Here is a 22590-nt window from a genome sequence, read left to right as displayed (position 1 = left end):
AAAGGGGGACACTTACAAAGGAGACCAAAATTAAGGGTTACTTTTGGTGTGCAGTCCAAATATTCCAGCCCACCCCATTCCTTCCCCCTATGCAGCTGATGTGTTTTCAGTTTCACACTTGGCAGTTTGTGTCCTTGCATCTGCTTGGGGGATTTAAATCAATTGCCCTCCTCTTGACCCTAGACAATTTGTATATAGGCCACAGAATGTCAAAAGCAGTGCTTCAAAATATTATTTTCAGTTGCAGAAATCCAGCTGGAGCTCTGGGCACTGATCAGGCACACAAGATCTTCACTTCCGCCTGTCTCAGCTCATTCCAACAGCAGCTGTGCATTATCATATTCAGTCTTTCGTAGTCTGATTACTTGGAGAGTGAAAAAGCAGGAAACCACTGCCACTGACCAATATGATATATTCAAATTAACTTGCTTGGCACAGCGCAGATATGAAGGTGACTGATGGGATAGCCAAGGCTCTATCACCCAAGATTACCAGACTTGGACCTGGAGGTGGACATAATGTTGTTGGACCACGAAGCTGGTATATTGTCTTTTTCCTTTGTACCAGCTACTGAACAGGTCCTGGGTCTGAACTGAGAAAACTCCCAGTCTGGGAGTTTAAACCTGTCCTCCAGCCATAACCATCAGATGTGAAGGACTATTATTTGGGCGTGAATGTTCCAGCTCAAATAAGGTCCCCTTTGGAATTCAAGCATAAGCCAAGACCAGCAAGTGCAATTTGAGCCTGTCATGGAACTGTTGCACTCTTGGGTGAATAACAACCTCAATACTAAAAGCAGAAATTGCTGTAAAGATTCAGCAGTCAAACAGCATCTGTGGAAAGAGAAACAGAATTAACGTTTTGGATTGAAGACCCTTCATCAGAACTGGAAAATTGGGAAAAACAAGAAGTTAGTTTGAAGTTGTAGAGAGGGTAAGGGATGAATAGGGCAAAACGATGGTGTTGTCTAGTTGATAGATTAATAAGGCAACTAAAGAAAGAGAAAACAACCAAGGGGACACACAAATGCAGGTGAGAGCTTTTGCAGAGAACTGAAATGAAAAGAAGAATGTTGGAGATGCAAGAGACTGCAGATGCTGAAATCTGGAGCAATAAACGATCTGCTGGAGGAACTCAGCAGGTCAAGCGGCATCTGTGGGAGGGAAGAAACTGTCAACGTTTCAGAGCAAAATCCTGCGTCAGGGCCCGAAACGTTGACTATTTTTCCCCTCGCCCTCCCCCCACAGATGATGATTAACCAGCTGTGTTCCTCCAGCAGATTGTTTGTTATTGTAGAAGAATATTGGAAATGCCTAACAGAAAAGGCAATGTCTATGGAGAGGGGAAAACACAGTTAATATTACAGAAGGATAGCCTTATAGTAGAAATGGCCATTTCTGATACAAACAGAGAAAGTGTGTCATCGAAAATGTTGAATTTGATATTGGGTCTGGCTGCAAAGTACCAGATTAAACATGAGGTACTGCTCCTCAAGTTTGTTGGCCTCATTGGAACAGTTTGTTGGCCTGCACTGGTCAGAATGGGAGTGGGATAGAGAATTAAAGTGGCAGGCAATTAGAAACAGAGGTGCTTTGCGAAGAAATCACCCAAATTGCATATGGTTTCTTCATTGTAGAACAGATGTCATGAGCTACAAATGTTGCAGTTATATGGGCAGATGCCAATCAGAAGGGGAATAGTTGGTGGAGATGAAAGAGAAGACAAAAGGGAACAGTCCCTTTAGAATACTAAATGGGAGGAGGAAGGGAAGGCGTGTTAGGTGAAATCTTGGCTCTGGCTGGAAGGGCAGAAAATTGATGAAATGTGGCCTCCAGAAAAAGTATAGCTATGGGAACTTGAATGGGCCCAAACTACACCTGCCTTTTGGTGGGATACGTGGAATAGTCCTTTATTTCCTATCATACTCATGATCCCTTCCTTGTTATTTTTGCTTCCAATCTCCACTCTACTCTCATGTTCATGTGGTCAATCATTGACTCCTTTTCTGGAACTTTTTTGTCTTCATCTCGGGATAGATTAGTGGCAAACATCCATTACAAGCCCACAAGCTCCCACAGCTTTCCGGTCTGCATTTCCTCCCACAATGCCTCCTTTAAGGTCTACATTCCATGTTCCATTTATGTCATATCTGCTCCAATTTCAAGAAGTTGTAATGTGTCGCAGGCTTGCACATATTCTGTCTTTGTATTTTGCCCAGCCCATCCATTATGAAGAAAAGAACTGGTGTGAAGAGCAGTATTCAGGTGGATGTTACACTGCATACTTCCCTCCAGGAATTATGACTCAGTATGGAAAGTAAGTGCAATAATGTTGTTACTTGCTGACAAGTTAATGAATTCAGATTAGGTTTCTTTAATCTGGAGGGCTGTGGTTGATCAGTCATTAAATAGTTTCAAAGATGAGATCAATTAATTTTTGGACTCTCAAGAAATCAAAGGCAATGGGTGTAGTACAGGAATGTGGAGTTGAGATCATTGGTCAACCCACTATTTCAGTGAAAGGTGGAGCAGGTGCAAGGATCCTTTTGGTCCACTGCTGCTTCTATTTTTCCTATGCTTACTTTTAAACAGAATTCTAATATTGTCTAAAAATTGAGGTTTTTGCTTTTATCCAGTGAAAGCAAACATCTCCATAATGGTCAGTGAAATCAGAAAAATTTGCTTCTCTGGATCAGATTAAGAATCTGTACAGAGGCTCCCTGGATTATGGATGATCTGACTTTGCACAAATTCTCCCATAAATTTTTAAAATATTTTTCAAGATAATAATATGTTTCATGGTATTCATTAATAACTGGATGCAGTACATATTCCATTAGTTAAATTCTAGTGTTATGCTGAATATTTGAATGAAATGAAAGAATTATAGCAAATGTCTGTAGAGCAAAACTATATGGGTAGCTATAGAAAATGGACATTTGACTTACGGAGAAATCATCTAACAGACATACCTCAGGAACAGAATCCTTGCGTAACCTGGGGATGCCTATATACAGTGCTGTTGTTCAGTCATGATATGCTCATTGATTCTTGTGCCAAGTTATGCCAGTTTAATAAAGCAACAGTGAGTATCTTACAAAGTGCTGGAGGAACTCAGTAGGTCAAGCAGCATCTATGGGGGGAAATGGACAGTCAATGTTTTGGGTCAAGACCCTTCATCTGGACTGTCCATTTTCCCCCATAGATGCTGCTGGGCCTGCTGAGTTCCTCCAGCACTTTGAGTCTTGCTCCAGATTCCAGCATCTGCAGTCTTCTGTGTCTCAACAATGAGTATCGCTTTAGCAATTGTTACAATTATTTGCACTTCGCCATTGTATATAGTGAGAGGGTTAGGACTAAGATTAACTATCGGAATGAAGCAGCTGGATGAGGTTCTAAAATAAATTTTGTTTTACTTAAAAAAAATGGCTCTGGAAGGAAGTTGATTGGGTAAGGATAATTTCTGGTACATTCTGAACATAACACGTCCTTCCAATGTAAAACAACAATCAATAAAACTGCTCAAATATTGAACTATATATTTAAGGAAGAGATCATTTTCAAACTCTGCAATTCACCAATTGGAGTACATTTTGCTCTGGTTCTAAGAACACAAAAAAAAAGGAGCTGTAGTAGGCCATCAGGCCCTTCAAGCTTGCCCTGCCATTTAATATGATCATGGCAGATCTGTAGCCTCAGCTTCTCTTCTGTGCCATTTCTCCATACCCTTCTATTCCCTTGATCTATTAAATATGTATCCACCTCTACTTTGAATACTTCTAATGATCCAGATTCTACCACCTGCCAGGGCAGAAAATTCCAGAGATTCACCACCCTCTGCAAGAAGAAACTTCTATGTATGTCAACTTTAAATGACCAACCCCTTGTAGTTATGTCCCCACGTTCAAGACTCCCCAGCTAGTGAACGTATCCCAACATCTACCCTGTCAAGCCCTGTTAAGATCTTACATGTTTGAATAAGGTCACCCCTCATTCTTCTAAACTCCAAGGAATACAGGCCCAAACTATTCCGTCTGTCTTGATAGGGTAACCCTTTCAGCCCAGGAATTAGCCTGGTGAATCTGCCTTCAATGTTACAATATCTTTTATTTTAGGTAAACGGACCAAAACTGTACACAGAATTCCAGGTGAGGCCTCACCAACACCCTGCACAATTGCAACAAAACCTCCCTATTTTTAAACTCCAATCCCATTGCAATGAAACAAGGGGGTGGGGGGCAATCAAACACTGGAGGCAGTGCAGAAAAGAATCAGCCATCTGATCTCTAGCAACCTGAATTATGAGGAAAGAACAGGTTAAGCGATTTGATTAGGTTTAGCTTGGAGTGGATACTTTTGAGAGGAGATCTTGTAGAGGGAGACAAGAGTGAATGAGATGGAAAAGATTAATCAGGTTATTATGTTAAGATAAACCACAGCAATAAGTGAACATACTTTCAAAATAACTTTGGCACTGATATGAGGCAGTTCTTCCTACAGTGTGATCAAACTTGGAAAGGACTTATTTCATTTGAAGGCAGGGTGGTTCAACCAGAATCCCTGGAATTGCTTATGAACCAATCAATAGTGCAAATAGGAGAATCTGGATAAATGAATTAAAGTCTTTCTCATCTGAAAGTAACTTGTGACATTGCTGCTGAGAGTGGATCCAAGTAATTAAAAGGTTCTATGTTCTTCCCTTGTGGAGCGTAGGAATGGGAAAGCAATTCCAGAAATTGGCACTAATATGTCCTACCAGTTACAAATACTTGATTGTGTTGACTTGTGCTTTTATGCATCTGCATTTCAATTGATCAACTACATTCGTGTTCAGTATTCTAAACCACGTTGTTAATGAATAATCTTGTCTTTGAAGAATCCTGAGACAGCCATTTCAGAAGATCTACTTTGCTGGCACTGAGACAGCCACTGAGTGGAGTGGATACATGGAAGGTGCTGTGCAGGCTGGGGAGAGAGCAGCCCGAGAGGTAGGGGCAAAAAAAATCCTTTACTGTATTAAAACTGTATTTTTATATTTATGTTGCAATTAATTGAGAGCAATTCAACAGTGTTGTGGAGTTATAGATTTCCCTGAGAAGTTTAAAATGGAAATAGCTTTTGCATGAGTAGCAACATTTCTGGTACCTCAAAGTTGAGATAGTTGATGTAGGTTGCATGCAGCTTCAACGGACCTTTACCACTGGACTCACTGGATTAATTTGTTCTGTGATTTTGGAAGATGTTGTGTGAAGTGAAATTTATGCTCCTACATGTAGATTTACACACAAATAATAGTTTCACTGGTGATACTCCCTGCTAGTCAGGAGGACGCAGATTTAAGCCAAATTTCAGACGAGCACATAATCTAGCCTGACACTTATAACAGTACTGAGGGAGCGATGAACTGAAATGCCAAACTACATTAAACTGAGTCACTGTCTGTCATCTCAGAAGTAAAAAGAAATCACATTTCTGAAGGAATCTCGTATTAACTAGACAGCATCTATCCATCAACCAACATTAAAAAAAAGTTTCTCTGGCATTTTCTCTGATTGTTGTTTTGTGGGGCTTTCTGTGCCCAAACCTTGTAGTCAGTCACTGTGAAGGGAAATGTTTCAGGTGTGCTTCAGTGACTTAAAAAAGGATTTGAAAATATTAGTAGAACCAAGTCTGAGAGGCTCTTTCCATCTTTATTCCATTCTGTTCCTCCTAACTTCTTTCATTTTCTTTTGTTTATCCATTTAACAGCATTTGCTAAAATCATTAAATTGTTATGCTTACTTGTATCTTAGTTTAGCCAGAACCCTCTTTTATTCCAGATTAAGCGTTTTCCATATGAGAGCAAAGGAGAATGCTAAAGGCTTGGGTTCCCCAAGTCTAGAGATTGGAATAATGAGATGAATGATAAATATAAGGTAATAATGCAGAAAGAGCATTGAGGCTTCAGAAAGGAAGTACCAAAGGCATACGGGAAGATAATGAAGCATTATGAAAGACTGATAGTGAACTGCAGCTGTTCATACTACATAAGGAATATGGTGTAGAATATTACAGCACAGTACAGGCCCTTCGGCCCACAACGTTGTGCCAATATTTTAGCCTACTCTAAGATCTATTTAATCCTTCCCTCCCCACATAGCCCTCCATCTTTCAATCATTCATGTGCCTATCTAAGAGTCTCTTAAATGTCCCTAATGTATCTGCCTCCACCACTTCTGTTGGCAGTGCGTTCCACGCTGTGTAAAAAAAACTTGCCTCTGACATCCCCTCTTTACCTTTCTCCAATCACCCTAAAATTGCACCCCATGTGTGAGCCATTTTCACCCTGGGAAAAATGCTCTGACTGTCCACTTGATCTATTGCCTCTTATCATCTTGTACACCTCTATCAAGTCACTTCTCATCCTCCTTCACTCACTTGAGAGGAAGGAATGTAAACCAAACAATTATGGGACACTTGCATAACTGGTATATGGTTTAGTGGAATAAATACCGAGAGACAGAATAAACCTGTTTAGAAAAGCACAGAATAATCAAGGACAGTCAACATGGATTTGTTAAGGGTATGTTGTGTCTGACTAACTTGATTGAATCTTCTGAGGAGGCAAGAATACAATGCATTTGTTGTAGTCTAGATAGATTTCAGCAAAGCTTTTAGAAAGGTCCCATACAGCATACTGATTTTAAAAAAAACATAATAACCTATAGGATCCAAGACAGTGGCAGGTTGAATCCAAATCTGGCTCAGTGGCAAGAAGCAAAGGGCCTTGTTGATGGGTATTTTATAAACTGGAAGGCTGTTATCAGTGAGATTCCACAGACTTCAGAACTTGGTCACTTGCTATTTGCAATATGTATTAATGATTTGGAACTAAGTATAAAGGGTATTATAAAGAAGTGTCCAGATGATGCAAAGAATTGGCTGTATAGTTGACAGGGAGGAGAAAGGCTTTAAATATTGGAAGATAATGATCCAATCAGGTGGGCAGAAAATGGAAGTCAATTCTGAAAAGATTGAGGTATGCATTTGGGAGGAATAATAACACATAGGAATAAACATTAGGAAGATATTGAGAGTTCTGGATGAATAGAGTGACCTTGATGCATGTTCACCAATCCTTAAAGGTAACAAAATAGGTCAACAATGCAGATAAATAGGCAAAGGAGGTGATCACCTTTATTCACGGTAATGTGGGATGTAGGAGCAGGAAGGCTATGGTGGAAATTTATACTGCATCAATTAGAGTACAACTTATGTACTGGTTACAGTTTGGTCACCGGAGGAGACTTATGAAGGATTATAAAAGTTTAACTCTAAGCAAAGGTGGGATAGGATGGGGTTGTTTTGTTTAGAACAGAAGAGGCTGAAGGGAGTCTTAAATGAGTTGTATAAAATTATAAGAAACCTGGAAGAAGCAAATATTTCCCTTAACAGAGGGGTCAATTGGTAAAAGGATTTGAGAAATGAGATGACGGAACAGGATTTCAGCCAGAGGTAGGTAGAGGTCTGAAAAAGATGACGAAGGCAAAAGGTCTCATTCTATTTGAAGAATACTTGGATGTATACTGTAAGAAAAGTGACCAGCAGGACTATGGACCAAGTGCTGGAAGGGGGAAGGTGGCTTTAGGCTGGGTAGTTCTCTTTTGGTCCAGTGTCAACTAAACGGCCTACTTCTGGGCATTAATTTTCAATTGATGCCATCATTTATTTAAAAGAAAAACTAACACTTGGGAGAAACACTGAAAGTAACAAGTGCACAGAATGTATTCTGGGACGGGGAACTTCAGTGTCCATCACCAACATTACTATCTGGCAGCTATGTCAGATTACTTAGTGCTACCAAGTTTTGCAGGACATAGCTTGCCTGATTAGTTCTGTGACGGGTAATGGATGAACCAGCATGAGAGAGAAACTTATTTGGCCTCATCCTCGCCAGCCTACCCAAGGCAGATACATCTATGATGCATTGGTCAAAGTGACCTCCTCACAGTCCTTGTAGGGACAAAGTCCCATCTTCACATCACAGCCTGGCATATCCCTCTTTTATGATAATAGTACAGAAATGCTAAACTGGTTAAACAGAACACACCTAGCAGCTTAGAACCAGGCATACAAGTGACACCATGGACCCCAGCAGCAGCAGAAATGTATACCACCACAACCTGTACTCTCATGGCCTGGCACTTTGCTATTACTTTCAAGACAGGGGATCAACTTCGATTCAATGAGGAGTGTGGGAAGGCAAGCTGGGAGCAGCACCAGGCATTTCTAGAAATGAAGTGCCCGTGTGGTGAAGCTGCAATACAGGACTACATGTGTGCTGAACAGCATGCAGTTGAGAGACCCAAGCAATCTCACAAGCAACAGATCAGATCAAAGCTCTATAGTCCTACCACATTTAATCATGAATGATGGTAGACAATTAAACAGCTGAAGGAAAGCGAACACTCCCACCCTCAACAATGGCAAGACCTAATAAGTGAGTGTTAAAGAGATCGAAGCAATTGCAACCATGTTCAGCCATTAGATCCAAATAGATGATCCAGCTCAGAAACCAGCAGCCAACCAATTTGATTCACTCCATGTGATATCAAGAAACAGCTGAGAAAACCGGATGCAGCAAAGGCCACTAGATGAAAGACATGCATTCCAGAACCAGCTACTCTCTAGCCAAACTGCTCCAGTATAGTCCCAACTCTGGCATCAATGTGGAAGGTGCCCCAGCTATGTCCTGTTCACAAAATGTGGGATAAATCCAATCTGGCCAGTTGCCATCCAATCAGTCTCCTCTTGGTCGAAATAATGGAAGCTGTTGTCACTGTGCTATCAAGCAGCACTAACTCACCAGTGCCCAGTCTGGGTTTTGCCAGGACACTTGGGTCCTGATTTCATCACAGCCTTTGTTCAAACATGTGGCAAACAGCTGAATTCTAGAAGTGAGATTAGAATGACACTGAGGCACCCCTGGTAAAATTGAAGTCAATGAGCAAAGGGAAAAAATAATCATGTTGATGGAGATATTCCTCACACAATGGAAGATGGTTGTGGTTGTTGGAGGTCAATCATCCCAGCCCCAGGGCATCACTGCAGGTGTTCCTCAGGGCAGTGTTCTTAGCCCAACCACCTTTGGCTGTTTCATCTGTGACGTTCCTTCCATCATTAGGTCAGAAGTGAGGATCATTGCACAGTGCTCAATTCCAATTGCAACTCCTTGGTAAATGTAGCAGCATGTGCCAATTTGCAGTAAGTCCTAGACAACATTCAGGCATGGGCTTATAAGGGGCAAGTAAAATAATGCCTCAAAACTGCCAGGCTCCAAAAGGAAAGAGTCTAACAATCCACTCTTGACTTTCAATGGCAATACCATTGCTGAAGGATTTAGTTCTGTTTCTATGTGTATTTGGATTAATTGAATAGCCCATTATGAATCTGATCTTGAATTTGAGGACTGCTGAATATGAAACGCTAGTCCAAGAGCAACTATTAAGAATGAGATTATAAACCATGCAGAATTTCAGAAAAATTGAAGAAATAATTATTCAAAAGGATACTAGAAATAGAAATAAGATACAAGTAGATTGCTTCAGTTGAAGAATTAACATTGGTGCAAGAAACATGAATTGCCTCCTGCTGTAACTTCCATTATCTAGTACATCAGTAGATTTTGATGGAGGTTGTCACTCCATCAGACTTAGGATGGAAAGTTAATTTTGTTCGTTTGTAACTTTGCTTCACCTGTTTTAATCTTTACATTATATCAGCACAGCCAAAGGCATGGACACCAACCCTAGAGGCAATTTTAAATAGGATTAGAAATGGTCACCTGGAGCAATGGCTGAGCAAAGCACTTAAATTATTCATAAAGACAATTATAATTATGATATTTGACAGCTGGCCTAGTCAGAACATGGAAATCATGATCATGACTTTTGAGCAACCATGAGGAAATATGTGCAGAGATGTGTTGACAGTGGTGTGAAGCTGTTCTGTGAGGTGAATGGGTAAGATTGGTCAGCACCAGGAGCTCCAGTGAAACCCATTGAGCTGAGGCAGAAACCAAGATGTATAGAAATTCCTGGAGCAATATGCGCACTGGTTTGCTGCAAGTTCTCTCCACAAGTTGTATGTATACAGCTATTCTGAAGAAATCATATAGTGAATCCCCACAAGCAAGAATAATAAGGATAAACAATTATTTCCAATGGATAATTAAATTAATGCAAGCAAGGAAAGATCTAAATAATTTAATTAACCATTGCTTGTTTTTGAAAAACAAGTTTTGTTTTGCACAGCAAGCACAAATCACAATGTTAAACTTACTTAAAATGCCTCTGAAAGTACTCTGCACTTCTAATTATGCAGCGACAAATAAAATTGTTTCATGTTGGGGTATAATGCATGTCAGAATTAACTTGCCATTTTACATTAATTTAAAAGTGCATTAGAGAATGCCAAAATTAATTATTTATGTGAAAGTAATCTCAGAATACAGTTTTCAATATCCTTAAACTAATTAGAAAATGTAATTTAGATTATATTTGTTGGGTATTAACACATTAATGCTATTAATGTATTTTCTGTTACTGTGTTTGTACAGTTCTGAGATGTCAGACATTCTGAACAAACTAGGGCAAAATAGGAGTCACCGATAGAGTGGAATCTTTAACCACCCCTTTTCTCAATTTTGTTGAATTTTGCATTGCATGAACCCATCACACCCCTCCTCCATACATCAGTGTACGTGCACAATCAGAGCATAATCTTCTTCCCTGCTGTAGTGGCATGTAGTTAAAATAGCAGGCAATGAATTTCAATGATACAAGTCAATAACAGGTGAGCTTTATGAAAAGTGAAACATTATTTACTTTCATCCAATTATGCCAAGCAGAGTATGGCTGATTCTCTTTAATTTCTGATTACTGGTCACCTGCTTAACCAACAAATTTCAAGAATATATCGTGGATTCATTGCTTTACTACATCATATTCATCACAATCTGTAATACCCCACACCCCCACAGTTTTTTTTCTTGTGGCATGACTGCTGAGTTAATTCCTGTAGCAATTGAAGATCATTTTCTCCATAGAACTATAATGGTAATGCACTCAGAATGGTATCTGTTCTCATGTTGGCTGTGGTATCCTCACTTTCAGCTCATTTCTCCCTAATCAGTATCCTGTGTGTTGAAAGATCTTTTGGTACTGAAAGGTTTGTCTCCCTAATTGTTTTAAATTATGGTTTCCCTTGATCTTCTGTTTGTTCTGGGGAGAAATAATCCGCATTCTCTAATACTGTTGTCAATCAGGGATAATCCTTGATGCCATTCTGCAGAGCTGTTGAAAGTGCTAAGGTAACCATAGCAATACCACATGTCCAGTTATACCAATTACACAGTGTTAACAGATTTTCCTTCCAGTATAATGAGATAGAGGTAGCAACAGGAGAACTGGCATATCAGAGAACTATTTCTCAATGCTCTGATGCATGCATTATATGATACATGGCTGAGATCTCTAGCAATGATCAACATATGTTAACAAAATTAATACTTTGCTTTTATTCACAACAGTCCATGATCTTCTTTGTGGCACATTGGGAAGATGGTTTTATTGGTTCATTCACTCTCATTTCCCTTGTTTGAGGTCACGTTTAATTCATCCAACTATGTGGGAATGGCATGAATTGGGGAGGGGCCTTATGCATTACAGATCCTGATTGTCCTGTTTTTGCCAGAATGGTATAAATAATTATTTTAATTACTTGCTGCAGTTAAGTGGCTGAGATATCCATTGCGTAAAAACAGGAACCTCATGAACTATTGCAAATCAGGATCCTTTCATGCTAATACAATCCTGAATTGCATTTTAACTTAGAGCTGTGTTGGGAAGAAGGAGCTGTGGTTTTCTGACCAGGTAAAGGCAAGTCAGAAACTGTCAGAAAATACTCATCATCACTGGAGTAAGCACATCTCACACATTTTCTTCAGCATAAAGATTGCCCACTTCAACCTTCACATTACCTACCTCTGCCCTTCTCTCAGACCACCTGTGTGGATAGCTTTCTCCATCCTTTTCTCACCTCTGGATTCAACTGGATTCCATCCTCTAGAGATAAAAGCCAAAACTGCTGGAAATACTTAGCAGGGCAGGCAGCATCCATGGGGAGAGAAACAGAGCTCATTTCAGGTGGATCATTTGAACCTTGTTGATAATTTCACGAGCTTGAAACATTAACTATTTTTCTCTTTCCATTATGTGCTCCCTGAGTATTTCAAATCTCATGCATCCACAGAGTTTGCCCCATAAAACTTGAGGTCATCTGAAATTCTGCTGTCTGTGCTCTGATTTGCACAAAGCCCCATTCATGCTACACCAGTTTTTTCCTAACTTACATTGGGCTCCTGATCCACTAACACATCAGTTTTAAATTCTCATTCAAATGTTTAAATCCTTCTGTGGCCTCGCCTCTATCCACATCTGTGACTTCCAGCCAACTGTACTCATCCAATTCTACACTTCAGTGCATTTTCCAGTCTCTTCACTCCATTGTTGGTGGCAATGCTTTCAGCCATCTAGGGCCTAAACTCTAGCATTTCTTTCCTTAAATCTTTCTTCATTCTTTTCTTTTAACACCCTTCTCCAATTCCTGCTTAAAACCTGACTTTGGTCAGGCTTTTAGTCACAGATGTTTGGCTTCAAATTTCTTACAAAGCCCTGGAATTTAGCTTCAGCATTTACGAATAATTTATAAAAATGAAAGGCTTTATCTACTTAGTATTTTTGCCATGTAAATGAAAATAGTGCATTTTTAAAAAAAACACTTTTGCCAACCCATCTCTATGATCTCTGTCAGGAAGCTTGGGAATGGGAGGAAGCAAAAAATTGGGGATGCCATAAATCGATGTTGTTGGTGTTATTCTTTCCAATTTAATGGAGTGACAAGGGTTTGACAGCTTGATACAAAGTAATCAGATTTGCCAGTGATACCAAGCTAGGAGTGTCAAAATATGCAAGTCAGCAGAAAAATGCCAGATGAAAATAAAAATATTTGTGAAGAACTACACAAAAGACAAGAAACATTGTCTTCATGGTTATTTTACACTGATTCTGACCCCCTTAAGAGTGCACCATCAAAACAACTTGCACTTACTGCCTTTAACAGACCAAAACATTATAAGAGATATTAACATATTGAAATTGACAACCTGCCTCTCACAAGAAAATAGGAGCAGGAGTTTGCCACCAAGCCCCTCCAGCATGCCCCACCATTTAGTATGATTATGCTTATCTGCCGCAGGCCACAACTCTTCCTCTGTGCCAGATCCCCATAACCCTCAATCCCCTGATCTTTCAAAAAAAAATCGATCTCCACTTTAAGTTCTTCTATTGAGCTAGCCTCCACAATTCTCTAGGACAGAGAATTCCAGATATTCAATATCCTCTGTGAGAAGAAATTTCTTAATACCTTGGTTTTAAATGACCGGCCCCTTATCTTGAAACTATGTCCCCTATAACTACGACTTGTCTACCTTCAGTCCTGTAAGTTTTTCCAAATATCTTATCCCTTGTAATTGGGATTTCTGCAAGTTCTTTCATGTTATATGAAAACTAGCCCATCTGTTACTATCAGGATATTTGCAGTGTCCTCTACAGTGAAGACCAATGCAAACAAAAAGTTTAATGTATCTGCCATTTCCTTGCTTCCTGATACTAATTCTGCTCTACTGTGGCATTTGTTTGTCTGAAGCTTCATATGATGTGGTTAATTCTGAAAAATAGTACCTTCTAGTTGGCTTCCTCATACCTGCTCCCAAACCCACATGCACCTGGATATTTAAATATGCCCCCTACTCACTTCATTCAGGAGCAGCAGGTAGACAAAAGAAGTGGCCAAGGACAGAGTCTAGGGAGACTCAAAGCTAATTACAAGGTGGCAGGAAGAAATGCTGTCACTGAAGGTACTTTAGCTGTGATGTGACATGTAAGGATAGATCCAAGAAGAGGAGAGGCATTAGGAAGGGACGGTGTGATTAACTGTGTCAACTGTTGTAGAGAATGGGGAAGAAGAGTGCACAAGGCTTAAAAATCACTAATTGTGTTGTGCAGTTAATGGCATTTCAGTGATGTAGCAAACCTGACTAATGAGCTGTTTTCAGAATCCTTTCATGAGCCCTTCACACACACAGCAGTAAATACATTGATAATAATGAAAACCTTGTTGCAGTGGATATTTCTGAATAGATTAACTAAGATAAAACAAATGACCTTTTCTGTTATCTTGTGATGAAGAATCAAAACTAGTCCCTATGGGAAAGATTTTCAAATTGATTTAACTTTAAATATACTGATATATTAAATATTTGAATTCACACATTACTGTAAAGTATGAAAATTGATTAATTGGGTGAATGAAATTCAAAAGTGAAATAATTAAAGCCTTTTTTTTGTTAAAGAGACAGATGTTATTGTGTAGAAAAGCACCACAGAGTATTGCAAACATTTGTTAAATTCCCTTTATTATCTTTCACTGAACATGTACCATTAATTTGATATTCAAACATCTTTTGGCTTCCAAATTAATGGAAAACATTTAATTTTTCAGTGTCAACATGAAAGGTTTTATTAGAGAATTTGCTACCTTGAATCCTTCTGTCATTCTGACAATTTCTTATCATCAGTTTTGATTGCTGCTACTGCAGCCTATGGACCAAGCATTTGATGTATCAGTGCTTCATCTGAAAAGGAGGAAAATTTTACCAGTCCACTGGACTCTCTTCAGCCTGGGGATATGCTCCACTGTGAATAGTGTCCATGGACAAATTCATTGCCAGTTAGTCATTTTCTTACAGTGTTTAGTCAGGCACTGTAGCTTTTCCTGTTTTACAGTAGGAATGTGCGAGTAGGGCATTGCCCTTTTGAACTTTCTGCCATTCAGTGTGACCATCCATGATGTGTGACCTAATCACACATACCCATTGTAGCTCCTTATTCCTTAAAGTTGTTTAAGAAATCAAGCTCAAAAATTCAAATATAAAATTAACAATTAACCTAGCATTTTGCAGAAGAGAATTCCAAGCATTGACCATCTTCTGCAAGATGAAGTATATCTCAGCTGCACTCCTGGTGGCCCTGGCTGTACCTTTTAAACTATATTCTTTTGCTTTTGATTCTCCAACCAACAGGAACTATTTTTTCTCTATCTCTTCTCTTGGTTCCTTTCAGTATCTTAAAAACCTTGATCAAATGCCCTCTCCCTTTTAAAATTCCAGAAATGCAATCCTAATTTGTGTACACCTCTCATAATATAACCACAGGAGTATTTTCTGGTAAACCTATCCTGTATTCTGTCCATGGCAATTATACTTTTAGTGAGGTGTGGTGCACCAAACTGATCAATGCTCACAGCACTCCATGTGGTCTCACTGAGGTTTTGTGTAGCTTGCAATGCTGTGGTCAAGACAGTAATAACTTCCATTTAATTAGCCTCTTTCACATTCCCAAATTTCCCAAACCATTCCACAGCCAAAAAATGCTTTCTGAAAATATATTCATCTAGGAAAGCAAAAAAGCCCATTTGTAAAGAAATTTTTAAAATATACAGTTGGTTATATGACCAAATAACCTGTTCTGAAAAGGAACAAAATTATAGAGTCATAGAGTGATACAGAACAGAAACAGGCCCTTTGGCCCAACTTGTCCTTGCTGTTCAAGGTGTCTACCTGAACTAGTCCCATTTGCCTGCATTTGGTCCATATAGCTCTAAACTATCTACCTGTCTAAATGTATTTTAAACATTGCAATTGTACTGCCTCTACCACTTCCTCTGGCAGTTTGTTCCATATACCGACTACCCTCTGAGTAGATAAACTTTCCCCTACCCTCGTGAAAAAGACTGTGACCACCCACCTTATCTATGCCCCTTGTGATTTTAGATATCTCTATAAAGTCACCCCTCAGCCTCCTTCGCTCCAAGAAAAACAGTCTCAGCCTATCCAGTCTCTCCTTGTAACTCAAGCCCTCCAGTTCCACAAAAATCCTTGTTCATATTTATTGCACCCTCACTAGCTTAATCTCATTCTTCCTTTAGTACGGTGACCAGAACTGCACACAATACTCTTAATGCAGTCTCACCAACATCTTGTACAGCTGTCCCAACTCTTGTACTTGTTGCCCTGACCAATGAAGGCAAGAGTGCTACATGTCACTTTCACCACCCTTACCTGTTGTTGCCGCTTTCAGGGATCTATGTACCTGTACCCCTAGATCTCTCTGTTCTACAACACTCCCCAGGGCCAAGATTCTTAAAGAATACTTCTGCTCTTCCTTAGATAGTATTTAAATCCATCTGTACAGCTTAGTAGGATTTTGATTTAAAGTTTCATCCAAAACAGCACACCTGCAATATTGCACTGAAGTACCAACCTAGATTATATTCCTAAACTCTGTGTTGAGGTTTTAATTTATGATCTCTAGAGGTGAGAGTGCCATTACTTTGCTGATTAGAGTATTTTCTAGACTCTTACCAAACTATATTATAATTAGAGTACTTAAGACAACTATTTATTTCAGATTTACAGCCTCCAAGTTTGTAGTTGTTCCCCATAATAACATTGTAACATTGTTCACTTACAGTATATATTGGAGCAAACTCACTATTTTCTGGTGTGCTCTGCTACCTGAGTACTTAAAAACTATTCTCATGTGATCTTGATGTGGCTTAGAATTAGTCTGAACAGACGTATTATACTGGTGTTAGACTGAATACAGGAAAATGTTGAAATATCACCAAAGTGATACGAATAGGAGGATGATGTAGATGTGTTAATCCAAACTACCATCAGTGTCCATTTCAGTAGTATTTGATATTGTCTGTTTGACAAAGGGCCAGATAAGTAGGGGTTATCAAGGGGATGAGTTACAAAAGTTTACATGTTTTCTGTAAATTTCTTCAGATCTTGCATGAGATGGGGAAAATTTCAGAAAGTGACATCTGGCAGTCTGAACCTACTTCTTTGGTAAGTTCATGAATATTTTGTGATCTAATGTACATCCTGCTAGGGATCACCTAATATTGCAGCATCAAATTTTATCCATCTAATTCATCAACTGGGGCCATGAGCTACTTTTAAATAAATTATTCCATGCATTCTTAAAATAATTAGTCCTCTAGTAGCATTAACATAGAGGATTCGGTCAGTTATTTTTGCCATGTACATGGGTTTGTCTTCTAATGAGATTTTAAAAACATTGTATACTTATGTGTGATTTCCATACAGAAGGATCACAATTCTTTTAAAATTGAGACACTTAACTATTAAGCTGCTTGTTTTATATTGTTTCTCTATGTAATTTTAAAAAATATCATTAACTGCATTCAAACAGCAAAAACTCTCTTGTGCATTAGAACAGGATTTGCCTTTTTGTAACCTAATTAAAAGAAGGTTAAAGATTTATTCTCATGAGTAGTTTTCTTAATCTCTGTTGCTAATTGGATACACCTTTGGACCTGGTTAATGGTGCTTCTAAGGTTGTACATTTTCTGGGCTCAGAAGCTCTCAATCGACTCTATGATTGATCTAAAAGTTCTGCCCCCTATTAACAGGAACAAGCTGCTCTGAGATGGGGCCCTCTTCCATTACCAACAGAATCTCAGAATATTACGTACAGAGAGTCTTTGCTGGCTTAATTCAGAGCAATCCAGCAAATCCTGCGTCCTCACCTTTCCCAATTGTCCTGTGTTTTAACCCTTTCATCTGTTTCATTTGCCCTTTGACACTGATTGCTTCTCTGCTTCTCTCCCTCCACAACCCTGCCACTCCCAGCAGTACAATTCCAGATTCTAAAGCACATGTTGCATAAGAAAAAATTCTTCCTCGTATTGATTTAGATTCTTTTGCCTTTTTTTTAATGACCTCTTGTACCAATCCTTCTACATCATAATTTCCTCATCACCATGTCTTTCACCTTACGAAAAAATTTATCAAGTTGGTTAAAACGTGATTTGCCTTTTAAAAAAACATCCATGCTGGCCTTCCTAATCACTGCATACTTGTCCAAGTGACTGCTAATTCCATTCCTGATTATTGTCTTCAAGTTACCTCACCACTGAAATTAAACTGAGTGGCCTGCAGTTACACAGTCTAGCCTTCCACCTTTTTTTGAGCAAGGATTTAAGATTTGAAGTTTCCTGATCCTCAGGAACCCACATCATTACCTACAGGTATCTGGATAATCGTGGCCAGGGCCCAGCTGTTTTCCCCCTTCTATCTGCAACCAAAGATGCATCCCTTCTGGATTCATTGATTTATCCACTTTAAATAGTTAGCTTTTCTAGTACTTGCTCTTTAACAAATTTTAGCTGATCCAGAATCTCAACTTCACATTCCCTTCAGCATCATCTTCTTTGGGAAAGAATGTATGTATTCAGACAGTACGTCAGCCATGCTTTCTGCCGCCATTGGCAGATCTCCTTGTTGGGCTTTGATTGCCCCACTCCCACCTTCTTCTCCTCTTGGTATCTATTTACTGGTTACATGCCAGCAAAGGATTTTTGGATACCTTTTTATGTTTGTCATCAGTCTTTTCCTCACACTGTCCCTTTGCCCCTCTTATTTTCAATTTTATTTCCCCTTTACTTGAAATCAGTAGAGCAGCAGATGAGAGAATACATACTTAAAAGAGCAAACATTTACTGTAATTTGATCCTCCTAGTTTTGAAAGTAGGACTTGCAACTATTCGTATCTTTTAAATTTTGAAAGTTCCAGCTGTGAGAATCACTTTTGTGCAAACATGATTGTGCTGTCCAGATCCTCTCAGTTTGTAAAGTAGGACTTGAAACTATTTTCCCACAAAAATGCTGACTTTTGTACTGCATTGGCTTTTTGTGCATTGTTACCCTCTCCACATTTAATATTCTAATCAGTAAAAATGACCTTCTGGAAGAAAAGCGTTGCAACTGATTGGTGAATGGGTTTCTCCATTTCCTCTCTTGCCCACTCCCCATCACCCCTCTTTTCCCCCCATAAGGTCTGTCTCCCCCTCTCCTGGCCTGCTCCATTTTCTGTTGGCCTCTTGAAAGACTGATAAACTCTGGATGTATTATATTGTTGGGAACTCAAAACATTTCAGCCTTCAGCCTTGAGATTTCATTCTAATTCTCATTCTGCCCTCTTCTGTGTTAAGCCTTTTGTAGAGTTATTCTCCTGTTCATTTGTGACTATGTATGAGTCATGAATATTTTCTCACTGAACGGAGGTCTAAATATTTTTTTCAGGATGTTCCTGGATTCCCAATCAAGCCAACTTTCTGGGAGAGAAACTTGCCTTCGGTTTCAGCATGTATCAAGCTTTTTGGATGGTCAGCATTCCTCACTTCTGCAGCTGCTGTAGGGGTCTTTGTGTATAAAAAGGGACTCCTGAGAAAGAATTAAGTTGGAAATACTTTGACAGTGAACCTGTCAGCACAACCTTACTGCACACTCTCACTGTCAACATCATGTCACCTATGCTAATCTAAAATATTTCTGCTGTACTGATCTAATACAATGATTTAGTTTTCTATTAGGAAAACTGCAGATGAATCATTGTTTGCAAGCTTTCCACAAATGTTACATTAACCTACTGGGATATAATAAGGATTAACAGAACAATACTGATTATGGGAATCTCAGATTTTGCATGTATTGTTTATCTTTTGATATGACTTAATTTTACCTAATTTAATGTTTTAAAACAAATTTTTGATTCTGGAAGAAGTCTTTACCTTTTCTGGACAGCAATTCCTTGATTACATTCTTAGTTAATGTGCTCATTGTTTTAATTCATACATTTTGCCTATAATTGTTTACAGATGCTTAGTCTGATCACAGAAGCTGTTGCATAAATGTGTTGAATTCAGTGACATTAAAACACCAACAGTTCTCATTATTATCCAACTATTTTAGATAGAATGCCTTTTTAAATTCCTGAATTATATTTAATGCCTCAAAAATATGTAGACAAATATCTAATTTCCAGTTTAAAAAAAATTGAGGGATGAATTATGGCAGGAGGCATTGCACAGGAATTGTATTCTTTCAACTTAAGAAATTCTCCACTTCATCTGTGAAAATCTGATCAGCTCAGTCAGTAAATTTTAGGCAGTTCAGGCATCACTTTTATTTGCACTTCCTTGAGGAATTTGCATAAAAATCATTGTTCATATTTTATGTGTTAATGGCATAGATTTGCAATTATATTGATTAAAATAACATAAAATGGTAACTTTAACACTATAAAAAGGATGGTACAGATTTTATTTATATTCAACAACCAATCGTGTTCCTTAGCTTCACATATCTTTAATCCAGAGTCAGATTTTGTTCAAATCATTACCGAAATGGACAAATGAGAGCCTTATGCTGATGTCATCCTGCACGTTTGAAACTTGAGAATCAGAAGGGAAATGTTGATAGATTTAATTTTAACTTCCTGGTTTGTGTTTATGGATGAAAAAACATCTTGGAACTTCTTATATCTGCATTTTCAAATTTTCATCTTTATTTAGGTTTCCTTATATTAATGAAAATAAAGCTGACATTAAGTATACCAACATAAATTTACTTAAATATCTGAATTCTGACTACATCCTAATTCTTTTCCCTTCTGCTCGTTCATTTGTGAAGCAAGGTTTTTATACCACTGACTTATTAATTAATGCTAATAATTGGAAATTGAGATATAATAAGAAATTATGATAAAATTCTGGATCTAGATTTATAATACAACAGCTGAAGCAGTTAATTTCCAAGAAGTTGCATTACAATCAAATGTATATGATAATGAGTCCAAAATGTTATGAGTACATGTTAAACATCAATGTGAGTTCAGTGTAATTGTGCTAAAGCAGATATGGAAATACGGTGATGGATAGTGCAACTTGAGTATCAGTGTCTGTGGCAAAATCAGTATATTTGAACATTCTACAGTGATGCTGATATTGTCTCTTTTTCAAAGACTTTGTGAGTTTAGTCTCTGTGCCTTATCCCTTTGTGGTGTTTTCTTTTCTCAAGTGCCTATGTGGCTGTGTCTTCAATGTGCACATTTTCAAGCTGTAACATTTAAAAGTTTTATAATGTTACTTGTAAAATTGTACTTCTGCACTGGTACACAGACAATGTGAAATTTGCTATCACCTGTAATGCGCTGATAGATAAACTGGTCAGTGTTTTGTTTGAATCACATCCATTACTCATGTTAATATCTCTGTCTCTAAATGGAGCTAATTTCATACAGAAATCCTGATAAATACAGAAAGGCTTAGGTGGGTCACATCTTATTGCTCTGTAGAATGTTAATGGAAAATGCAAGGAAATTTAAGAAGTAACAAATAACTCGTGCTAGCAGGGTTAGCAATAGATGATGACATACGGTACTTTTAAAAATCAAACATATGCTGTCATTGTCTTTTTCAACAAATCCAGTATTTTAAATCAATCTTGTGCTTATATGAAATGAAATGAATACTGTTGGTTACTGATCTGGTAATAAAACTGATGTGAAAAAATTACTGGCAAGAAGTTTTAATTTAAAATTATCTTTGGGATTTTTAGTACATCTTCATTGGGTTACACTACACAAGAAGAATAAAGAAATATTTAAAACCAAAACTGAAGTTCTCACATAAAAGATTTTTCATGTGTGATGCAAGAGGAAATGATCAAAATCTTTTCTTTCTAAGCATGCTCATGATTTTGTTAAAATCTTGATAAAATTCCCTGAGAGAAATAATAATTTAAGCAGAACCCCTAATTGATTTTGAGTGGGAGGTTGACATATATGAAATTTTTTTTTAATTAAAGCTTTTGGGGAAAGGTAGTCAAATGAAACTGAAGAACTGTTTTAGTGGGCTATTATATTTGTGATGAGTTATAAGATGATGAAATTCAGTGGAAATAAATATCAGGAGGAATGTATATTTTTACATTCCTCTGACCTTCGTAACTCATTTTACACTGTCGCACAAAGTCAAGATCTAACCCATGCATTGGATGATTAAACTGTGTTCATTATTAAATGGAGGACTTACGTGGCCTTGGATTTTAAGCTCAAGTTGCATAAGCACTTGGATAACAATGGAATATTCTTAAAGATTTATTCCACACTTGTCCACTAGCTCCCACCATGACTAATATTTATCATTGAAACAGGATTGGACTAAATCTGCTCAGATATACATCAATGCCTTGCAAATATTGGAAATATTTCAAAACCTGTAATTTTTATCATTTGTGCCCTACCAACACTTAGACCAAGTACTGGAATATGTGAGTTCTTTATGACTACAAGCAGTCTCTCACTTGGAACCTTTCACAATTTTGTAGGATGAGCTGGAATCAAGGGCACAGTTTTGTAGCTAGTGGGTTTCCAAGTGCACTGAGATTCAGCAAATCAGAAGGTGCACATGTGTCTGCTCTTTTGTGGGGTGGACGTGGATGATCTATCTTGCTGGCTCTTCATACCATTGATTCCAGCAATGAGGTTAGACGGTCCCTAGATCACAGCCAATATGGTGCAGGCATGCTGTCCTGAAATGCCCATGACAGGCATTCAAG

General features: G+C 38.3%; 1 protein-coding gene across 1 annotated transcript in view; it reads left to right on the top strand.

Annotated features, from left to right (window-relative positions):
* mao (monoamine oxidase) overlaps positions 1–21545 on the top strand; it is a 134336-nt gene extending 112791 nt beyond the window's left edge. Inside the window, exons 12-15 of the mRNA XM_052014013.1 lie at positions 2219–2316; positions 4876–4987; positions 16951–17013; positions 19273–21545. Coding sequence (XP_051869973.1) covers positions 2219–2316; positions 4876–4987; positions 16951–17013; positions 19273–19428 — 429 coding nt within the window. The 3' untranslated portion in view covers positions 19429–21545. The remainder of the gene's footprint in view (positions 1–2218; positions 2317–4875; positions 4988–16950; positions 17014–19272) is intronic.
* The last annotated feature ends 1045 nt before the right edge of the window (positions 21546–22590 follow it).

The sequence above is a fragment of the Pristis pectinata genome, chromosome 4 (assembly GCF_009764475.1).
Source record: "Pristis pectinata isolate sPriPec2 chromosome 4, sPriPec2.1.pri, whole genome shotgun sequence".
Classification (NCBI taxonomy): Eukaryota; Metazoa; Chordata; class Chondrichthyes; order Rhinopristiformes; family Pristidae; genus Pristis; species Pristis pectinata.
This window is presented reverse-complemented; position numbering and strand designations above follow the sequence as displayed.